Source organism: Caretta caretta, chromosome 2 (assembly GCF_965140235.1).
Source record: "Caretta caretta isolate rCarCar2 chromosome 2, rCarCar1.hap1, whole genome shotgun sequence".
In the NCBI taxonomy this organism is placed as follows: domain Eukaryota; kingdom Metazoa; phylum Chordata; order Testudines; family Cheloniidae; genus Caretta; species Caretta caretta.
The window spans coordinates 104,653,403-104,676,996 of NC_134207.1; the positions used below are offsets into that span (position 1 = coordinate 104,653,403).

Genomic DNA, 23,594 nt, shown 5'->3' on the forward strand with positions numbered 1-23,594 from the left:
ATTTAGTGGTAAAATGTCTTAATCCAGTAGAGGCCATGTCCTCAGAAAAAGAGAGAAAAGATCCATCAAATATGAACATACCTAAAACCAGAAACATCTGTTTAAATATGTGTGCTGATCATCAGCAGGAGATATGCAGGTGTTTTGCTCTGGTCTTTGTTATTTATTGTTGCAGTCAAATAGAGTTTCTCCAGAAAGTTTTCCAGGAATCTTTCAGGCAGAAGTATATCCAGAATGCAATATGTACACAATGGTGGTCTTAAACACTTGCCAGCTGCCTTTCAATAACTAAGGGCCAGGTTCTGCTTGTGTGAATGCACAGTGCTGGGGGAGGGCATAAGAGACCCTATCATTCTTCCCCATTTTGTTGCCTGCATAAGAACCAGACAGAATTGCAGTCCCTGTGCTTGGGTGAGCTGCACTGCTCTTAATGCTTCAGGGGTACACAGCACCCCTAAGGGTGGTAAGCAGGCCATGGTCCTGCTGCTCTCTTGCATCATTTGAGGTGCTGGCTAGCCATGCTGGGAGTAGTAAGCCAGCATCCCATAAAGAGGTGTAGTAGCAGCATGTTCCCCTTCCACACTGAGGAGTTCCAGTAGGCACTCTGCAACTCTGCCACGCAGTGCTCTGCCAGGGCAGGGTAGCTCCAACCCAACCCTTACTGTGGGCTGTGCCTGAAGGTACTGTTGCCCCCAAAAGACTTCATCTTGCCCTCGTTGTATTCAGTGGCAAACCTCCCATTGGCTTTGGTGGTGCAGGATCCAACCATAAGCACTGGCAGAGAAATAACTTCAGTAGCTACAGTTTTCAAGATACATCCTATAGTAAGTCTAAAAAAAGAACAAGAGAATCTTTGATACCTAGATAACCATGTTTGTGCAGCACCTAGCACTGTAGAGCCCTGGCCCCTGACTGGGGCTTCTAGGTGCTATTGCAATATAAATACTTTAACGAAAAATTTATCTTAAGGAAAACTGGAAAATTAAGGGCAACTATAATACTGTAGGTATGTAGTATGTGTATATATGATATAAATTACTCAAAAAAAGATGTTTAAAGAACATTATTAAGATTGCAAAGTCAAGCATGCAAGTTAGGATATGCCAGATTTAAGGTTTCCTGTGCAAATATTGAAAAAACAGAAATGTCCACAATGTGGCATCATATTGGCATCATCAGGAGGGTTGGACCCTTTAGTTACACTACACTGATCTCTGCCGCTTGGGCTAACAAAGTAATTGATAGTTGTAGATTATCATCCGCTATGTGGACCAGCACTAGTGGGAGATGAGACACACACTTTGCCAGATAAGTTCGCAGATATTTGCTGACAGCAGGGGACTCGTGAGACTCTGGAATCTTGGGTTTCATTTCAGGCTCTGGAGGGGTGTGTGCCCTCGTGTGTGTAGGTGTGGCTTGACTTGAGTAATTAGACATGGGTGAGGCTTACTTTCTTGGGAGACAGGATTATGGAGGTAAATGGATCAGCACAGACTCTTCTGCCCATTTCTCACAACCTTGTCCTCTTCTGCCTTAAATCTGTCTGAGTCCTGTCTCTCTCCCCCCACGGCCCTTCCCCGGCTCCTTATCCCAATTCCCATTTTCTTTGCCTAATCCCAGTCTCCATTCCTCAGGCTTCTCCTCTAAGTCCCAGTCTCCTTGCCCAGCCAGTCCTAATCTCCCCTCCAGGGATCTCAGTATGAGTCAATCAGTATCCTCCCCTGCTCCTTATCCCAGGCTTCTCCCACCCATGCCAGTGCCAGTCTCACCACTCCTTGTCTCTCCACTTTCCCTCCCTCCACTTTGTCTCTTGTCTGCTTTGCATTTGATTCAGGCAGCTTCCTCTTCCCTGTGCTGGAACCCAGGCAGTTGGAGGGTCATGCTCTCAGTTCCTGTACCTCTCCCCTCTTGGGTCTGTAGCCACCTTTGACCCTGTAGACCAGTGCTGGAGCATGTTTAGCCACTCTGTGGGGATGGTGCATGCACAGTCCAGATGCAGGTAGGAGCTATGAGGGAATGGAGTATGCTCAGTTGCTCTGTGGGGATGGCATATGAATTCTGGTCAGCACTGGGAGTGTGAGGGTATGTCTATACAACAAAGAAAAACCTGAAGCTGGCCCATGCCAGCTGACATGGGCTTGCAGGGTTTAGGCTGCGGGGCTGTTTTATTGCTGTGTAGACATCTGGGCTTGGCCTGGAGCTGGGATCTAGGAACCTGTAGGGTGGGAAGGTCTATAAGACTATAACAGGGTTCAAAAAAGAACTAGATAAATTCATGAAGGATAGGTCCATCAATGGCTATTAGCCAGGATGGGCAGGGATGGTGTCCCTAGCCTCTGTTTGCCAGAAGGTGGGAATGGGCAACTGGGGATGGATCACTTGGTGATTACCTGTTCTGTTCATTCCCTCTGGGGCACCTGGCATTGGCCACTGTTGGAAGACCGGATACTGGGCTAGATGAACCCAGTATGGCAGTTCTTATGTTGAGCATGCCCAGTGACAATGGAATCTTTGGAGATTTTAGCTATTAAACTAATAAGTCTCTTCAGAAGTGTGATTTTTTTTTTTTAAAGTCTATAACTTGGCCGTTCCTGCTCCAAAGCATGGTGATGTTAGAGCTTTTCAAAGTAAAGGTCACCAAAAATGTGTAATGTGCAAACCAGCATTTTTCCCGTAGCTTAATTCTCAGAAATGGCTGAATCATTTTGATTATGACATTTTCCAAAAAACCCAGTCTGAGGAGACACCCAGCCTGGAAAATTTCAGCCTAAATGGTTAACATTTGGCAAAGTTAAAACCAACTGAAAATAAGGTGTTATAATGGGAAGTGTTGGGCAATACGGTGCTAGCAGCACTGCCTATAATTGCATACATGTGTTCCCGGTTACAAATTAAACATGCTGGTAAAAAGGTACTGAATAAAAATTAAAAAACAATTAGCTTTTGTAGCATATCTAGACTAAGGGCCCAGTTCTGGAAAGCCTTGTGACTGGGCTTACCTTTATGTGTTGAGTCAATGGGACTATTCACAGTGGCTAAAGTAAGCAAATGTATGTCTGTAAAGTGTCAGGGCCTAAATAACAGACAAGGGGAGGAGGATATTGGGCTTCTGTCTGTCCAGGGGTTTTAGTGGTGAGACAAACTATAAGAGTCTTGACTGGTTTGTGGAGTCACCAGAACTCTGAGATGTAATTTTCTGCCTCAGATTGGAAAGGTGCTTGCTTGTACACTACGTGCATCCAATAGGGAACCTCTCTTGTGCCTGTGGCCTCCTTTAAGACAACTCATTTCTATGAAAGAAGGTGATTTGAAAAGAAGGAAAATGCATTGCATGCCCCCAGCATAAAGTCCTCACAGTTTTAATTCCTTAAGCTATTATATTGAAAAGATTTTTTTAAAAATGGTTTGTTCTCACTTTTGAGGATGCCGTGGGGCTGTGTTCATGTCAAAGGCCTCCAGCTGACTAAGCAAGCAGCAGAGCCTGACAGGGTTGTTTAGGGCAGTGGTTCTCAAAGCCGGTCTGCCACTTGTTCAGGGAAAGCCCCTGGCGCGCCGGACAGGTTTGTTTACCTGCCGCGTCCGCAGGTTCGGCCGATTGCGGCTCCCACCGGCCACGGTTTGCCGCTCCACGCCAATGGGGGATGCGGGAAGCGGCGCAGGCCAAGTGACATACTGGCCGCCCTTCCTGCAGCCCCCATTGACCTGGAGCGGCGAACCATGGCCAGTGGGAGCCGCAATCGGCCGAACCTGCGGACACGGCAGGTAAACAAACCAGTTCGGTGCGCCAGGGGCTTTCCCTGAACAAGCGGCGGACCAGCTTTGAGAACCACTGATGGGGATGCTCATAGTTAACTGGTGTAATGTCATTCCTGTGTATTTCATCTCATTTATAGCTTTGCTTTGAATATCTTGGAGTGTATGGAACACTATCTGTGTTATAATATTTTAAATTACTGGTACACATCTGATCATTCATCATTGGCTTGTCTCTGCTGTATGACCATCTCAGCATGTCTTTTTGTATAATAAGCCAACCGTAGACAAAGGGTATCTCTGGTGGATCATCTAACGCAAGTGTCAGAACTTCAAACTGTCCCATTCACAGCACTGGTTCACTCTCCTCAAATCCTGGCTGTAGCATAAGAACAGCTATACTGGATCAGACCAAGGTCCATTTAGCCCAGTATCCTGTCTTCCGACAATGGCATTGTAGTGGTCAGAGCAGGGGACTGGCTAATTCCAAATAACACTCCTTCATACAGAGACCGGGGGGGGGGGGTGAGGTAATATCTTTTATTGGACCAACTTCTGTTGGTGAGAGAGACAAGCTCTTGAGCTTACACACAGCTCTTCTTTAGGTCACTCCTTCTTATATGAACTTGGGCAAGTTAGCCTCTCTCTGTCTTGGCTTTCGCATCTGTACAATGGAGGTAAGTGCTTCTGTAAATCAAATTGAGATTCTCATCTAGGGCTTGATCCTGCTCCTGTTCAAGTTAATGGAAAAACTTCTGCTGACTTGTATGGTGCATGATCAGATATGGTAAGGCACTATATAATTGCAAAATATAATATATAATAACTGTCTATTTTAAATTTGTTGTACTATTTGAATAGCTGAAGGTATGTTTGAAGGTCATTCTATTGAGAGACTTTACCAATTCCAGGGTTTTGAAAGCTTATGCAGTTAACCTAAAACCTATTATTTCTATCAGAAGGCTGTGGCTTGCTTTAATTTTAAGACCAATAAAGTTACAGCAAGCCTGAGCCTATCAAACACAGTTATAACCAATGGTTTTATTTTCTGACATAAACAGTACACTGCTTTCAGTAATGCTCTCTCCTGACATTATTTTAAAGTGGAAAGTGGCTCTGTAAAACCTGCAGCTTCTTATTATTGTATTCAGTCATGTCTGATTGTTTAGTGACAATAATGTCTTTATTATTTTTACTTTTGTTATAATTGCAGAGTCAGTATAGAACTGGGAGACTGAGTTGGATTCTATTTTGTCTTGTATATCACCATCAATGTAATTCTTAATTAAGTTCTGCTTGAAGATCTACGTTGTTGATGAAATATCAGCCAGAAAGAACCCTGCTTAACTTTGGGAATCCAACACGAGTTTTCAGGCTTGGAAGTTGCGGGGGGGAATTTTTTTTCTTGTAAACGAAGCATAGTTGATCTAGTCAGTGAGATACATGAAATGTAGAACTTCCATGATGCCAAGTTAATAGTCATTTTCAGACTAGAACCACTCTTTAAATTCCTTTGCATCCACCTTTGTCCTTTGATTCAGCGATCAGTACATTAAAGCGTTTTTAAACCATGCTTAGAAAATTTTCCATTTTGTTTACAAATCCGACAGCATCTGGCCCATCAATTATGCTTTACTTATAAATCTTCATAAAATAACCATTGCCTTTTAAATTACTTATGTCATGACATCCATACTGATGAAATTTTAAATGTAAGATGGTGAAGGATGAACTGCTAAACATGGTCTCTAAAGTAATAGAACCAGATTCTTGTGGTCTGTGATAGTCTACTTGATGTTAATATTTAATACACTTTCTCTTCCATTATAGCCCATCCCTGCCTGCCCTTGATTGGCAGTTGCCATCTCACTCAGGACCTTATGAACTTCGGATTGAAGAGCAGCCCAAATCCCATCACAGAGCTCATTATGAGACGGAGGGGAGTCGAGGGGCTGTGAAGGCATCTGCTGGGGGACATCCTGTTGTGCAGGTATTGATATTTGTAATGGCAAGGATGTTTGTTTATCTTGGCATACTGGGGGAAGCACCCCTTTCCTTTGCCAAAATAAAAAGTGCCAAGAGATCTTTAATGACGAGAAGCAGCATCATACATACCTTTAATTCCATAGACTGGCTGTAGAAAAACATATGTATATGATTGTTTTCTTCTTTTCTTCCTACTGTTGCATCATATTGAATAAGAAGATACAAATAAATGTGTATCTTATATCTGCGCACTAATTCCCAGCTTAACAAATATTTGGTTAGAATTTAAATATAGTGGGTCTGTTTCTGCTGCCAGATTACACCTATGCAGTTCACATTGAAGTCAGCTGGGTAAATTCCTCAGGTTATGATTATTATTGGGTCCAGCTGTAGCTGTGAATGCTTATTGAATGGCAGAATTGGATCCAGTATCATGGAAATGTGTGACTAAATTGGAGATAGCAATGAAGTAGAAAATGAAGAACTATTTTAGTTCATGTAGCCTGGTTAGATCCTTATCCAAAACTCTAATCACTGTGGTATATATCTGAGCTCGTAATGTAGTATCCTGGGTTCTACTAAACTTTTTAGTTTCTATATCTTCAGTATTTAAGTAAGTAGTGTCATAAACTGAATCCTCTTTGTTTTACTCATGTGAGTAATCTCATTCATTTTAATGGGACTTCTCTCAGTAACAAGATGAGCAAGATTAAGCCCTCATAATATTTTGCTGAGTTGCACTGAGAACTAATGGAACTTGCAGGGGGTTCCTCTTTCATAGACATTTTTTAAATTATGGTGCATTTTGCTACACAGAATGACAATAAGCAGGGTTTCTTCTAGTAAGAAATGTTTAAAGGATTAGATAAGCGAATCTCCTTCCTTCCCTCCCCCTGCTCCGCCCCCAAACACATTTTAAAGTATAGTAGATTCTCAGAGTTACGAACAACCTCTGTTCCCGAGGTGTTCATAACTCTGAAATGTTCGTAACCATGAACAAAATGTTATGGTTGTTCCTTCAAAAGTTTACAACTGAATGTTGACTTAATACAGCTTTGAAACTTTACTATGTAGAAGAAAAATGCTGCTTTTAACCATCTTAATTTAAATGAAACAAGCACAAAACCAGTTTATTAACCTTGTCAAATCTTTTTTTTAAACTTTCCCTTTTTTTTTAGTAGGTTACGTTTAACACAGTACTGTACTGTATTTGCCCTTCCCCCCTGTCTGCTGCTGTCTGATTGCATACTTCCAGTTCTAGTGTGTGGTTGATCAGTCAGTTCATAACTCTGACGTTTGTAACTCTGAGGTTCTGTTGTATCAGGGCAGTTCTGTTTGTGTTTTAATTCTACCTGTAATGAATTCTGCTTGTAAAGGCTCATACCTTATTCCCCGTACTCTCATGATAAAGTGTCCCACTGAAGTCTGCTAATGTGAGTAAGGCCAGTAGGGTTTGGATCAATACTGAAAATGATTGCCTGGAAGCTACAAAGTTTGTTCTGGGAGTAACATCCTTTCAAAAGACCAGCTGTATTGCTGGATGGATTCAGATCATGTAAAGTCTGTGCACACAAAGTCAGTATGTGTTTATCTGCTTCAGAATCTGTGATCTATCACATTATTTGAAGGAATTATGCAAGCTCGAAATGATACTCAGCGAGGAATGCTGTATATATTTAGTGAGATAGCTACGGAGAGAGTGAGTGAGAGTCTGCAGAGTCATAGTTTGTTGTTTCTTTCTGCCAAAAGTCATTGGTGATTATGGGAGAGACCTGCTGAAAGACGAAGAATTTTAGCTGAACATTTGTGAATGGTCTTAAAGTGAGAGGTGTGGCAGAACACTTGATGACAATGAATACCTACTCCATTAGCTGCTTGATGCAGGGAAATGTAGATGGGAAGCTTCAATTCACAGTGGCCAACTTGACATTTAAAAATTTCCAACTCGCGTAGTGGAAACACTGAATACACTGCCAACATTTAATTGGGCTACATGTGTCCAGGCACTTCCCCTATAATCTCTTGCTCCAGTATGCAGGGAATGAAGTATGCTGCCTCTGAATAGAGAGGACAGCAGGAAGGAAGGAAGGGGAAAACGAAGGGGGCAGACAAGTGGCAAAGAAAGGAAGAGGAAAGAATTTATCAAGGAGTAAGTACCCAGCTTGATCTGTTGGTTTGATAAAGATGAATCTATTTTTCAATCCTTCTGTTAGCATAGGGAGATTAAGCACTATGCCCCTCTCACCGCAACCCCACATTTCCAAAGGGGACTGTGGCAGAGTGCAGGGAGTTAACAGGCAAGCCTGCACTCTGATCATTTTGTCACCCATTAGTTCCCCCAGGAAAAGCTGATTGGGGTAATTCAAGATAATTAGCTGGTGAGCTAATAAGCCAATTAGCTCATCAGCTCAAAACTGATAGAGAGACACAGGAAGGCATTGCCAGGGAGAGAAAGGAACAGGGCTAGTTGAGCACAGTTTCACAGAAGCCTTGGGGAAGGGAGACCTCTGCGCCTCTCAGGTCCTGAGGTGAGGGCTGGAAGCATAGGGGATGTTGTAAATAGGCTGTTGCACAAGATTGCAAGGGTATTGGTGGAGGAAACTCAAATAACTGGCACAGTGGAGACACAGGCACTAGAAGGCAGGAGTAGATTGCCCCAGCCATATGGACAGAGAAAAGTTTCCCCAGATTAACCCTCTCTTCATCCTTCCCAACTTTTGCAGTGTCATCCACTCAGGAATATGGTGAGCCTTAGCTTACCTGGCTTGGACCAGACTTGTTTCTTTGTTTGGATTTTTTTAAAAGTAAACTATATAAAAGGAGAGAGAATTTAGAATGCCCAAGCATGAGAAGTGAGAGCATTGATTTCTTCAGTAAGGCCCTCTGAGGAAGGGGATTGTCTGATGAGCTGTTTTCAGAGTAACAGCCGTGTTAGTATTCGCAAAAAGAAAAGGAGTACTTGTGGCACCTTAGAGACTAACCAATTTATTTGAGCATAAGCTTTCATGAGCTACAGCTCACTTCATGATGAGCTGGTGACAGACCAGAGCTGCAAAGTTCAGATCTGAATCCATGCTTTTCCAGAGTGCAGGGGTGTTTTGATCTGGGGTTTTGGTGCAGGTTTTTCACTCTGATACAGTTTAGCGTTTTTGATTGTGTTATGTTACTAAAATCCATTATGAAATTCTTTTGACCTCCGCTGCTTCCTCTGTATGCTCTGCTTACTATTTTCGTGCTCTGGTAGCTGCATTTATCTGTTGCTGTTACTTTTGGAGGGTTCATTTTAAACTTTTAAAAAAATATTCCCTTCCCTTTCCTTCAGCAACACAGAGGAGAAAATGCACTAGAAAAGACCCAAAGATGCTTCCCCCACACACACTGGAGACATTTGCAGGGTGTGTTAGGCCACCGAGGAGGAAGAAGAGCCAGGGAGCAACCGCTGTGTGTGGCATGGTCCTCAAATACAGGAGGTTAAACTCTGTGGCTAATTGCCCTGGAGGTTACTCTTCTCTAGCCAGCCAGTGTTTAACTCTTTTCCAGTCCGCATTAGCTCCCTCCCCCCAGTATTCACTCCTCCTGGAGGAGAGGAAACTGCTCAGCTGCAGCTGGGAGCCAACGGCTCTTGAGGGAAACATGCTCACTGTCAGGAGAGAGTGTGGAAGGAGGGCAGGCTCCCCTCATAGAGGTGACGGGCTCTGCAGGGTGTAAGCCTAATTTTCCCATGGATCCTCTGGCTCCTTGAGGCAGGTGAAATTCATCCATGCTGCAGAGGGCTGCACCATTTAAGCCTTACATTGGGGCTACATGATGGGAATACAGGCAAAGCTGCTGCACAATAGGTGCTTACCCCACTCCCACTGCATGCCGTGGACGTGGTCACCACCATTTTTATTATCAAGCAAGAGCCATGTTTACACTGGTCTACTTTCTCCCAACACCAAATCAAGTGGTATAGAAGGGCTGTAGCTGCTATTCCGTGCCACAGGGTGTAGTCCTGGGCCTTGACTCCACTGGAGGGTACTGTTCACCTCCCAGCCCCCTTGCATCATCCACGTAGAGTCTGATTATTAGGAATTCCTGCAGGTAGGATGGATTTCCCCCACGTTGATGGCTGCACCTTCCTCTATGCATTTACTTATGATGATATTTTTTCTTTTGCATTTAAAATTGCGTATAGCAGTGCTCGCCTACCGGCGTTCCTAATGCAGTGTTCCACTTCTGCATATTTGCGCTCTACCTACTTGGGTGTGGAGCTGCCTCAGCAGCCCGGAGCTATCATCAGTCTTGATTTCTAAATGTTGGGAGAGCAGGATGAGCTGACACACCCAGCAAGCTAATAATGCTTCAGCACTGGCAAATCCAGGGTGCTGGTTAGTCAGTGGTGATAAGGTAATGGTTGGCAAGGGTTTTTATACTTTGGCTCATAGAAATATGCTACTAGTCATAATTGCCTTCAGTGTTTAATAGGTGGTATTCTCCGCTCTGAGTCAGTACTGAATCAATGCCCCAGCCAGTGATGGGGGCATATAGTGCTGCTGGAGAGGCCATATTTCAGATGAGGTTGAAAATTGAGAACCTGACCACTTGAGAAGCAAAATCCAGGCCCTGAACACTCATGGTCGTTAATGATAATGTTGCACTTTTTGCAAGAGTTAAGGTATTAACCCTGGAGTTTCCAGAGAAGTAATTTATGATGGGCATTATAGAAAACCCGAAGACAAATTCATTAGATAGTTCTGGCCAAATTCCAGCTGGGGTGAATTGACTTCAATGGAGTTACACCAACAATGAATCTGACACATTCGGTGAGTCTAAAAACTTCTCCCAGGTAGAGAGATTTCTCATTCTTCATTCTAAACATGATTGTCTAGTGTTGTATAAAATGGCTGCTGCATTCTACCTGAAGGTGGCTGCATTTCATCTGCAGGTCAGTAATCTAATGGATATTGCTTGTGTAGCACTTTGAAAGGAGGAAAGCTATTTGTAAGGTATATAGTCATGGGGAGGAAAGGCCCTAGATTATAAATGTAAGGTATTTGTAAGGTATATAGTTATTCTAATTAATAACTCCTCTTTAGTGAAAGAAAAGTATTTTGGCTGCTTCTGATGGCATTTTTACAACCAGGGTGCGATGTATCTATGAGAGATAAAATCCAAATACTCAAGAATGTTTAATTAAAGCATTTAGCTACGCCCATAATGGACTGGACTGAGCAATAAAAAATATATTCAAACAAAATGGAATAGGTTAAGAACTGCTTTCAAAATATTATTTATTACCTGAATGCTTATATGTAAAGAATGTAAGGCATTTTCTGCAATATCAGCAGCAATCTGAGGTAGGTGTATGGCCAGGGAAGAAAAGTAGTTTTAGTTTATTTTTTAAGATAGGGAAACTTGGTGTTAGAATTTGTATATCACTTGAAAACACATTAATATTGGAAGCATATTTTTCTCTATTCCACTCCCTATGCAACCCCACTGAAATTTTTGTGGTTACACAGGGTGTGTGTCAAGGCAGAATTTGACTTAATCCTGTGAGTAGCTGGACTCCCTCATTTTATAGCCATAAAATGTCCTTGCCTACTATTTTATGCCACTAACCAAAATGATTTCCATTCAAATAGACTTTCCACACACAAGCTGGATGGTACTGCTTCGTGGTGGACATTATGGGTGTTAAATGGTCCCTTTTACATTTAATCTATGCCCTTTGGGCCAGATTTCCAAAGGTATTTAAGCCCCTAGTGGGACTTACAAAGGTGCCTATGCAGGCAAGGCTCCTAACTCCCATCAAAATCCATTGGTGCTTAAGCACTTTTGGAAATCTCATCTATCTGCATCTTTAGGCACCTAAATACTTTTGAAAATATAGCCATGTGACCCTCTTTAACTGGTTGCTGTCCATTTTAACACTTGTAGATTGTTAGCCTTTCCATCCAAAATATTCAAGGACTACATAACCAATTAGTTAAAAGGCTCGAAGACTTCAGGAACCATCTCTGACTGCAGGGCTGTCTAACTGCCTTCAGGTCCCAAGAATTCTTATGACCTTTGTCTCACGCTTAGCCAGTAGCTAACATCATATTGTTTTAACTTAATGTGGCAGAGCCTGCCCGACTGGTCACAAATGTATTTGGATCAGGCTTTTACCCCTCAATTTTTTTTTTGTCGGGTGTTTTTCACACAACTGTATTTCAAATGCTTTACAGCATTAGGGAATAGAGGAGCAAAGTTAAATCAACAATATCAGAGGGAGAGAGAAATGAAGAAGTATAGGCCAAGGCAAAAAAGAGACCTTTTCAGATGGTATTTGAAAAGAGAGAAAGAGTTCATGAGCTGTCGAGTTTCACGAACATTGTTCCAGGAAAAGGAACTGCAGACAAAGCTGTCACATCAAGGCTCTGATTCCTCACAGCGCTTAAGCATGTGCTTAACTTTAAGCATGTGACCAGTCTAATTTCAATCAAAGTTAAGTGTGTGCTTAGATACTTTTCTGGATTGGGGCCCAACCTTGATGTGCTTGTTTGAAGATACAGAAAGGACTCATTACTGGATGAGTCAAAGGAATTAGAGAGGTCCATGGGAGTAAGTCCATCGTGAGTCTAACTCATGACCATCTGACACTTGGTGAAGCAGAGTGGATATGCAAATAACAATGTTAAATTGCTTTCCCCCTTCCTCTCAAATAAGAGAAAAGGCCATTTTTTCATTAGCAGTGATTCCCTTTATCCAATTTTATTGGGAAATGATGAACTACTCTATGTGCCTTTTTAAACTTCTACTTAAAAGCAAGCACTACCCTTTCATCCAGATAGAAATATAATCCTTTCTTATGGTAAGAATGTAAAGACGTCGGCAAGCACCTGTTAGCCAGGTTGCAATTAATAGCACAAAGCCATACAACAAACCAGACAGGGAGCCTAGATTTTATAGCCCCATTTTAGACAGCCGGTACTGTTCAAGAATAAATCTAAGCTGAATGGCTTTCACACTTCTTGCATCTGCATAGTTAAAGCTCTCCTCAAACTAGCAGACAGATAATCAAAACTGAAAAGTAGAATGATCTGGCAGATGTTTTATGGATGCTTATTGCTTCCATAAATCTAACAAATGGGGAAGAATTTGTTGAAAGCTTTTCACCATTAGATAAGGTTATTTTTTGGCTGGGGGGGAAGGTTGTGGCAAGAGGGCTCTCGTTGGTTACTTCACATAAAATTGCTCCCATAAGATTACTACATAAGCATAGCTACATCAGTAGCTGCTATCCTCCCTGGAAGGGCATCTCCAGAGGAAAGTAATTTATCTGTGTCCGGGTGTCAGCCGGTCAAGATTTTCTGACAGTGTGAAGTGCTACTTTATCCCCACCTTAAGAATAGGGTTTTGGGGACAGACCTCAGTAGTTTGGAACAACAGCCCATTTCAAGTGAGAACCACAATTGCCAGTTGTCACATGTGGTGATGCACTCAACTTCTCTTAAAAATGTCTTTTGCCTATGCTCAAAGTGACGCGCTGCAGCACATACTCGTACTTCTAAAGAGGCATTATTGGTAGCAAAGATAATGGATCGACCATTCTGACTAGAGGGATTTAACAAACCTCTTGTTGATGATTTAAATTTTATTTCCACTAGGAAAGGACAATACAGCAGGACGATGGTGTTGGCTGTGGAGGGTGTTTAATGGCCACTGTTTTGGCTGACACCAGGGATTGAACCACCAGAGCTATCAGCCTGAGTCACTACAGCTTCTGCTAAAGAGCCAAGCTCTGTTTCTGTGTATTCTCCTGTCTGTCTGTGTTCATCTGTTGTATGGTGCTAGGGCCATCTTTTTGTTCTGTGTTAGTACAGCACCTAGGACAACCAAGTCCTGGTCCACGACTGGGACTTTTATGTACTATAGTAATACAAATAATTAGTAGTAATAATAATCCTCTCTGGATTAGGCATAGAAATGGACATGTAACACATGCTGACCAGTGGGTTACATTTGATTTTTGCATAAGTTAGGAATAAGCCTGTTTTGGAACAACCTTTATCAAATACACTAGAGGACCACTCAAAGTAAACTGAAAAGTATTTATTTTAGGGAGGAGGGAAGAAGTCTATCGAACAGATATAGAATGTCCTCCGATGTTTCACCTTCACTGTCTCTAGAAATTATACTGTTCACTAGTTAATGGGGATATCTGCTCTCAATTTCCCTTGTTCTCAACCCTTTCCTGTTTTCCTTTTTGGCTGGTTTTTAAGATGAGGGATTCAACAGGGAATGTCACAGAATTCTTCATGATCTGTGGATGATCTTCTAGTTGTCTTTTGGTGACGATAGATGTGATGTGGACAGTGTCAACGCTGCTTTCACACTACTTACATACATTTTAGTGGATATTTTCCATCATGGTCGGATGTGGAAGGGAAATGGGGAAGGAATCTGTATACCAATTTTCAGAACCTGGTCTGTCTGCTTCTGTTGTCTGATCAATTTTGGTGCATTCTGGATACAGCCTAACTGTCTAAAAACAGTGCAGAGGAAATCTTTATAAAACAAAGAAAAGCAAGGAAAAGCAGAGCAAAAAGGTAATCATTCTTTTTCTCCTGCCCAGTACTTAGTTGTGGAGGCATCTTTTCAGTTGTGGTTATTGTGTGCAGAGTGAATGGGTTTTTTTGAGCACCATGTGATAGGATGAGCTATCATTATTTTACAGTGTAGTTCAAAATATCTCTGCTCTGACTGATGCTCATAGGGGACCATTAAGTAGCAGCTTTCTGCACCTGCCCTTTCCTTACCTTTCAGCCATCTGTTCATCATTGTAGGACACTTCTTGACTTACAGCCTGTGTCTATGGACAGATATTCTTCTGTTGCCTGTATGATGTTGTGCTCTTTGCTCGCAAGCATTGAGTTCACAGCAAAGCTTATTTTAAATAGGGAAAAAACTCTGTGCCCACCCCACAACACTGAAGAAAGGGTAGTTCTGGTTGACCAAGTTGTGTCTGGGTTGTTGGGATGGCAGAAAATGAGACATACAAAAAATGAAGTCTGACTGAAATGGACCAACTGACTATTTACTGCTCCATGCTAGGGAAATGGCTACCTGAGTTGCAGTAGATTAGCAAGGTGTTTGTAATGCTTCTGGTCAGACTGTACTGCAGATACTCTTACAGAGTTCATTGTTCCTAATCCAGTTTTATAAATTCTGTCTTGGCTGAGAGCTGTCAGACACAGCCCATGAGCATGGTATTTTTTCTCCCTCTCTTTTTAAAACCATGTTAAAAAGAAATAGTTCATTTTAAATTAAACAAGAGGGAGATCAAGAGAGATGACAATGAGTCAGGTCTTTGAGGATTTATTTGCACTCATAGGACTCCAAAAACAGCTATAATTTAAAAATAAAAATTGACAAGCAGTTAATTGCATGGCCTAATAGATTTGTCTTTTGAGAAAATTATTCAGATGTCTGAGATATTAATGTTGAAAAGTGGTCCCTGCATGTACACAGTATTTACTCTGTACCATTATCAATAAATCTATGCTATTAGGCACCCTACAGTTGGAAATGCCTGGTTAGAAATGTTTATGATCAGACTTTCAAATTTAGAAGGCTCCAGTTCTGCAAGCTTCACACAGCTTGAATACACTTACTGTTAGTCAGCCTGAGTAAGCATTGGAGAATTGGCCTCAAATGTTTGTGGCCAGATTCTACAAAAGAAATAAACCCTAATTCTACACCATGGGACTGAAGGCTGGGAGATCCCAGGGAAATCCAATCTGGGTAGCTTTTTCTGCCTTTAATTTCCTAGCACAGATCTCTAGAATGAGTCTTTACTAATCCAGTTCTTAATGCACCTGTTATCCTCTAGTGAGAGGAAAAAACCAAATTAGAAGTATCTGAGCACTCAGTAATATGCAGTGTATAAATGCCTCAATATATAGATACTGGACACGCCCAGATGTCTCTCTAAGTAACAAATAAATGCTTTGAACCAGATAGTGCATGACTTCTGGACAGGGAAGGGTAGGGCACAAGGAATCTTACTCCCCCATTTTTGCAGTCAGAGTGAAAGGAATCCCTGAGAGTACTGCACCAGCATACTGTCCAGGTAGCCATGGGAGTTGATGGTCCTGAGTGGCGGCAGAGAGGTAAGGGGTATTTGCATGGAAGTGCCTGTAGATCTCCTTGGATCAGTGTTGATCTCTGGAGATCTTCTGGTCAAGGGAGTGGGACTCCAGACTTCTGCATTCCATTTCCCTTGAGAGAAGAATTCCTAGGATGCTCTGTATATTGAAATTTAGGCTTGGTCTACGCTACCAATTTATATTGGTATAACTACATGACTCTCTGGGGTGTGGAAAATCCACACCCTTGAGCAATGTAGTTATACCAACCTAACCCCTGGTATAGACCGGCTATGCTGATGGGAGGGCTTCTCCTGTTGACATAGCTGTCACCCTTTGGGGAAGAGGAGTACCTACCCTGACAGGAGAAGTTCTCCCATATGCATAGGTAGCATCTTCACTAAGTGCTACAATGGCACAGCTGCCCTGCTGAAGCTCTGTAAGTGTAGACAAACCCTTCTGTGGTTTCCTATGCAGATTATTCCCACATAGGGAACAGAGCCCTTCAGCCTCAGTCCAGCAAAGCACCTAAGCATGTGCTTACCTTTAAGTACAAAGGTAGCCTCACTGAAGTCAATAGATCTAGTCACATACTTAAAGTTAAGCATATGCTTAAGTGCTTACTGGATCTGGGCTTTAGTTATTTTAATGTTTATGTAGTGAATTGGACTTCTGTCTCAGTGGAGGATTGGGCTCAATGACATTAAAATGGAGGTACAATTTCAGTCCCGTTTAATAGATGAGTGAGCCAAGGCTTTGTGAATGCAGGCCAACTATTTATGACTTATTTGCTTGCAATATTCATTTCAATTTAGAAATCATGCACCAAAGTTACAAATGAATAAATCTGCTCCAGACTTGGCATGTTGACCAGCACCCATAAGCTGAAATGAAACCGTTAAAATTAAAAAGCTTGACCAAAATCCAGATGCTTCTTTATGAACCATACTAACCTACCTGCAAAATACCAGCTAACCTGCATGAGGCAAGTGATTAATTTTTTACAAGTCTGCTTCGGTAACTAGACATCTGTCCTCTATTCTTAAAGTAATATCTCAGGGCAAATGATTTTTTTCCTCCTCTCTACTACCAATTACATAAAACATAATTTTCATGGGTTATAAAGTGTGTAATACAGTGTGTATTGTAAAGAAATATATAATAGGACCCAATTTCGATCTCACACCAGTTTTATACCTATGTAACTTTGTTGGAGTTATTCCTGATTTATAACTTTTTTTATTTTTGAGACGTTATAAGAATAGAATCAAACCCATAGGTATATTGTAATCTGTACATATAGTAATACAATGTCTATGTATGTGATTATAACATATTTTCCTTTTGTAATCAGTCGTTGTTCCAACTAACAAAAAATGGAATAGGTGGAAAATATAGTGTCATGTTACTCAAACACTCTCTGTATGTTGTAGCTTCCACTCTGAGCATGGGTTTATCATTTCTCTTCTCGTGAAGCATGGCTTAAGAGATCTTCTTTGTTATGAGCCGTGAAAGAAAGAAAATCTACTACAACATCTGTTATATAAATAAACATTAGTAAAACATGTTGCATACTGTCCACGCAATGAAATCAAATAAACCTACTCCACCATGCACGTGTTTTAAAAAATAATTCAGCAAGAATTGCATATTTTCATTGTAACAATTGGAATGGGATAGTGATCAGTTTACTTGTGTGTGGTTAAAAAATGCGGGTTGCAGAGAGATCTGTAATATGATTTTTAGTATAGGTTTAATGGTTTAAAAACACCTATTTTTAATGTTTCATTATCCAGTCAAACTAGGGAACTTCTGCTTTTTGTTTCCACACAGACAGTATGTACATTAGGGTTTAAAAGTCCAAGATGTACATTTCAAATGGAAACCTATTCAAAGCAATAAACAGCTATTAAAGATACAACGTCATTAAGTTCCTAAGAATTCTACAACATTGCAGTGCCAAATATTGAGGAACATTTTATTGACCTCTGCTCTTTGTGTCATTGATAAGCGTTCTTGCCAAACCCTGGTCCCACTGACATCAGTTGCCAAATTCCAATTGTCTTCAATAGAACACGAGCTTGGCCCTTAATGCTTGCATCCCATACATAGACTGTCAGGGCTGGAAGGGACCTCAGGAGGTCATCTAGTCCAACCCCCTGCTCAAAGCAGGACCAATCCCCAGTTTTTGCCCCAGATCCCTAAATGGCCCCCTCAAGGATTGAACTCACGACCCCCATGCAGAAATGTTGATTGATACATCATCATTCTAACAAAAGAGAAAAATGTTAACATAGACAAGCTTAACAATGTGACCTTTTCATTACTGTTCATTAGAGCACTCTAGGCATGTGCTTATGTCACAGTCAGATTAAGCTAAAGTTAAGCACTTAAGAGTGCTCTGCTGAATGGGGCTGCTTTGCTGAATTGGATCCTTGAGTTACTGATCATCTCTGTGCCTCAGTTTCCTCCTCTGCACAGTGTGGATAATGATACTTCACTCACCTCAGACAGGTGTTTGTAAAGCACTTTATGATCCTTGGATGGAAGGTGCTATTAAAATGCAAATTATTATTTATTACTGCAAGGCTTCCTGGTATGAACTGAGCTTTACATTTTAAAAATGTTTAAATTTATTTTTATATTTAGATACCTTCTGAAATGGTAGTGTTTTTTATGAATAGAATGCATTTGTTTTATATATCCCACTGATCTGTTGCAAGTCATCCAAATGAATTACAAAGGAGCTTTGGACTGGAATCACACACTGGAACACAAAGATATCCCTATAACCTCTGATGCACCAAAATGCTATGCTGTCATCCTGATTCTCAGGTGTGTTGTTTCTGGGAATGTCACGGCTTTTGGCTGAGCAGCATTTCTCTGCTGCAGTGGTGGATTTTTAAAGCTCTCACACCCTTACGCAAGCACAGATCTTGAACTGCACACTTGCAAGCTAGACATATGCCAAAATATATATTGTCTAAAAATTTTGTTTTAGGGAACAGTACTTTTGCAGAAAAAACATGGTCAGTAAGATTGTTCCAAAATGGCAGTCTTAATTCAAGACCACAGTTTATTCCTCCTTCTTCCACAGCTTGAAAGTACCCATTTTGTTTTCTGTTACTGTTTGATCTCCTCAGAGGCTGCTTATGATATTGATATTTGATACTGGCCAGCGTGTTTAGAAATACAATCCTGCATCTCTTTAATTGCTGAGATTGTTCATTTCATAGTGGTTCTTTGGTCTGTTCTGCAATGGATGCAAAAATCTCTCAGCAAATAAAGGAAACTGGATTTTTCTGAGTGGCACACACAAACTTTCATGTTCGCTCTAGTATACCAAGGAGCACATTAATGGCTGCTACTTACTGCAGGCTGACTCAAAATGGTTTGAAAAGGGGCAAAGGTAGTGGAATCTCTGTTCTATCTTCATCCGTGACCTCTCTGCTGCTTTTCGCAACATCAATCAAGGCTTCCCACTTGAGATCTCATTCACTTTGGGCTTCCATAATATGGTTCCCTCCCAATTCTCCTACTATCTCTCCAACATTTCTTTTGGTGGGTCCTCCTCTCCCACTGTCTGTGGGGATACCGCAAGCCTCTCCCTTTGGCCTTCTCATTTCCTTATTCTATTTTCTCTTTAAGGGTGATGTTATCCTCATGCAGTTTTAAACACCTCCCCCATAGTGATAACTCTCACATATATCTCTCCACACCCAGCTTGTCTCCAACAATCCAATCCCACATCTTTACTGTTTCTCTCTCATCTCTTCCTTGATATCCTGCCACAAAGATAAGCCTAATGTGGCCCAAAACAAACTCCGTATCTTCCCTTTCCACTATTCCTTCCTCTACTACTATTGAAACACCACTATGCTCTCCATCACTTAAGTCTGTAAATGTTGGCCATTTTTTAGCTTACCCCTATCCCCACCCCCATATCTAAGCCATGTCCAAATTTTGCTGCCTCTTTCTCTTCAATACTTCTAAAATGCATCATCCTTTTATCCCTGGAGTGAGAGCTCTTATCCAAGCTCTCAAATCTTGATTTTTTTTTTATAACTTCCTCCTCTCTGGCCCCATGACAGCCACTTTGCCTCCCCCCCCCCCCCCATCCATATAGAACATTGCTTCTAAAATGATCTCTTACCTGTCATTTTGATCTGCTTCCCTTACCCCCTTTGAATTCCACTAATAGATTCTCCTTCTCCACACACCATTTAAGAGTCATGTTATCACTTTCAAAGACATGTGTAACTCTGGATAATTAGAAAGTTGCACCCTTGTCTCTTTCTGCATCATGGTCTACTCCACCAATGATGCTAGCCTCATCCACCCATTTATTGGCTTCTCACACCTCCCATTTATTCTTTCAGACTACCTCTTCTGCATTCAGTTCCTTCCCAGAACTAATCTCCAAGGCCTCTGCCCTTTCCTTATTCAAATCCCTTCGAAGAGTCCTGATGCCCTCAGGGAAACTTGCTGATAATGTCAACCTTGAGGAGTAGGTTTGGGATCATTTACATTTCTATGTCTGTATTTATTGAACATAACAATCATATATGCTTCCCTATATATACACCCCTTCCACCAACCCTATGTGCGTTTGTGAGGAGACGATGACTTCTTTTCTGTTTGGGAAGTGCCTAGCATATTGCGGGAGCACCTGTAAATAAACAGAGTGGGTTACAGCACATCTCGCATTTTAATTCTGGAAAGCTGTTTAAAACCTGGTTAAGATAACCAATGGAAAGTGAGTTTGGAACTTTCATCCCATTCTCTCATATCCATTTGATAAAACCATTCACTCGGAGAAGATCCTCAATGTTGGCACAAAAGAGGCCCAGGACCTGGATGATTGCTGCAGGTCAGGATTGAGCCGTATGCATGAGGCAGTACTATGTGGAAATGTTTGCACTGCTTTTGCCCATATTATGTCTGGCTCAAGTTAATGATGTCAGTGCTTAGGAAAACTAAGGAGTTATTGGGGCAGGGACCATCTTTCTGTTCTATTGATACAGCACCTAACACAACAGGGCCTTGATCTCCTCTGTGCTACAGTAATAGAAATACCATGTATATTAATTTTCAAACATTTATTTGGGAGCGGAGGAAAGAAGCCCGCAAATTCATACTCTAGATGAGGAAAATATTTCATCGAAGTTAGCACTATTTCGAGTATGTTGTTTTTAGGATGACCATGGAAATAATTCCAATATATTTCCCAGCTCTGAGACGCCACTTCTACCCCAGTGTGGTTTAAACCATGCATGCTGCATTAAAAGAGCTGTGGGACTGTAGCTTCACCATTTCTAGCATGTTTTGTTTTGGTTTTGGTTTTTTTGTGACAGAAAGTAGTTGTTTCACAGCATGTTTTTAATTGGAAATGTTCATTAAGTATTTCAGAGCAGTGCAGTGAAGTGTTCTTCAAAAGAAAGATAATTTAATTTTCTCTGTTTTGGAAGCTCTTCATCCCTGTCTGTGTGAAACTTCTTTATTTACCATGCCTCATTAGGCTTTGCACATAGCTCTGATTGTGTTTCAGTGAGTAGTTAAACAGTGAGTAGTTAAACAGTGTTTCAATGAGTAGTTAAACAGCTGCTGTGATCAACCTAGAGGTAGCTGCATCTCAGTGTTGAATTTAGTGATCCCTTAATATATGTGGTTTGTAAAGTATCTTGGGATCCTTTAAGAAGAAAGATAGATATACTCTGAAAGGGTGTGATATTATTTTGGAGCCTCTGAGTTCAGATATTTACATTATTTTAAAGTACACCACACACACAAAACATGTACATATTAGGAAATGAATCTAGATGAGTTGCACAAACAGCATAAGCTACCCACAACCAATGGATGTGGATAAGCTACCCACAATCAATTACATGTTCCCCATTTACACGAGCAAATAATTTGGCCCACAAATGTAAATTTTTTACTGGCAATTTCTGTCACAGAAACATGCAAAATTGTACTTGACCATTTTACTAACTCAATCATCAGAGTTTGGCTGAAACTCTAGGGCAACAGTGACTGCTAAATAATATTACAGTAGAACCTCAGAGTTACAAACACCAGAGTTGCAAACTGACTAGACAACCACACACCACATTTGGAACCAGAAGTACACAATCAGGCAGCAGCAGAGATGAGAGGGGAAACAAATACAGTACCCTGTTAAATGTAAACTACTAAAAAAAATAAAGAGAAAGTTTAAAAAAGATTAGAGAAGGTAGGGACACTGTTTCTGTGCTTGTTTCCTTTAAATTAAGATGGTTAAAAGTAGCATTTTTTCTTCTGCATAGTAAAGTTTCAAAGCTGTATTAAGTCGAGGTTCAGTTGTAAATTTCTGAAAGAAAAAAACACAATGTTTTGTTCAAAATTATGAACAACCTCCATCCCTGAGGTGTTCGTAACTCTGAAGTTCTACTGTACTCTTCTTGACAATATTTAGAATAATTGTTTGAAAATAAGTGAAATATGTTGAAAGCTTTGTCTAGGAATCTTCATCATCTGAGGAATATTTCTTGGAGATGAGTTAGCTGTGGGGAGCCTTAGTGTTTTATTCTATCACTGGTTGTCCATTCACATTTTGTTAATAAGAGAATCGGTACTATTGCATATATATTGCTATCCTGTTTTAATACAATGTGCTGTGTTGGCCTGCGAATACTTTATATTAAGAGATAAATGTCATAGACTTCTTTTTTTGGTGAATCGGGTAATACCAATGAATGGGCTCTCCATTTCTCAATCCATGGAAATTCAAGACACAGAATACAACCTATTTGAATTTCTCACAGCCTAATCAGACTTTTGATGTTAAAATCATGGAATCCCAGCTATAACCTATACCTGATGTAGTCTTATTGCCAAATTCTCTATTAGCAGCTTACACTGCGAGGCGTATTCTTACAGAAGAAACTACAACATGATTGGAATCATAAAGTCGATGAATAGAAGTTATTTGTGTTCTGTGGCAGGAGAACAGGGCCACAAATGTGAATTGATCAGTCAATACACCTATATTTTGTGCAAGCTGCGACCGCAGTCATGGATAAGTGCCTTAACATGCCAAAGGTGTGTGTATATTGCCTGATGAATACACACTCAACTGACTCTTCTTGGATTGTGCCAGTGTAAATGAAAGCAGAATTTGGCCCTTTGTCTTTAAGAACATGTGGAGCCAGATAGTATCCTACTGGCTAAAGAAGTGAGGGGTTTTAATAGTATAAATTAGTCTTTCAAAAGTCAAAGTCCAAATCCAGATGAGATAGTAGTATTCCTAAAATAATATTGGCATCTTCCATGGGAGGGTCTCAAAATGTTTTTATGTTTGTTAATTAACACAGCACCCTATATGGCAGTGAAGTATTATAACCCATTTTACAGGAATGTGAGGCACAGATTGGTTAAATGTAGAGCACGTTTGAAATCTGAAAACTTCTGAAAAAACTTCAACCAGGTCTAGTTAAGTAACTTATCCAAGGCATAGCATGTCCGTGGCAGAGCTAGGAATGGAAACCAGATCACCCAGTTTCCAGCCCCAGTCCCTTAATCTCACAATCATCCTCTCTCAACAATATTTTGCAATTCTGTCTGGGGTTTTTTGGTCAAAATACCCCCCTTTGAATTCATTTCTACAGCCATGGACAAGAAGCAGATAACTGCTGCAAGTTTTGGAAGGCAGCAGAATTCTTGTGAATCACAAAATGAGTAAGAAGGCTGAATTCAGAC

At 41.0% G+C, this 23,594-nt stretch overlaps 1 protein-coding gene across 3 annotated transcripts in view; it reads left to right on the plus strand.

The window, feature by feature from the left end:
* Positions 1-23,594, plus strand: part of NFATC1 (nuclear factor of activated T cells 1) — a 146,623-nt gene that overhangs the window by 20,984 nt on the left and 102,045 nt on the right. For all 3 annotated transcript variants that reach the window (XM_048840041.2, XM_048840043.2, XM_048840042.2), the window contains exon 3: positions 5,584-5,743. In XM_048840041.2, the coding sequence (XP_048695998.1) occupies positions 5,584-5,743 (160 nt within the window). The remainder of the gene's footprint in view (positions 1-5,583; positions 5,744-23,594) is intronic.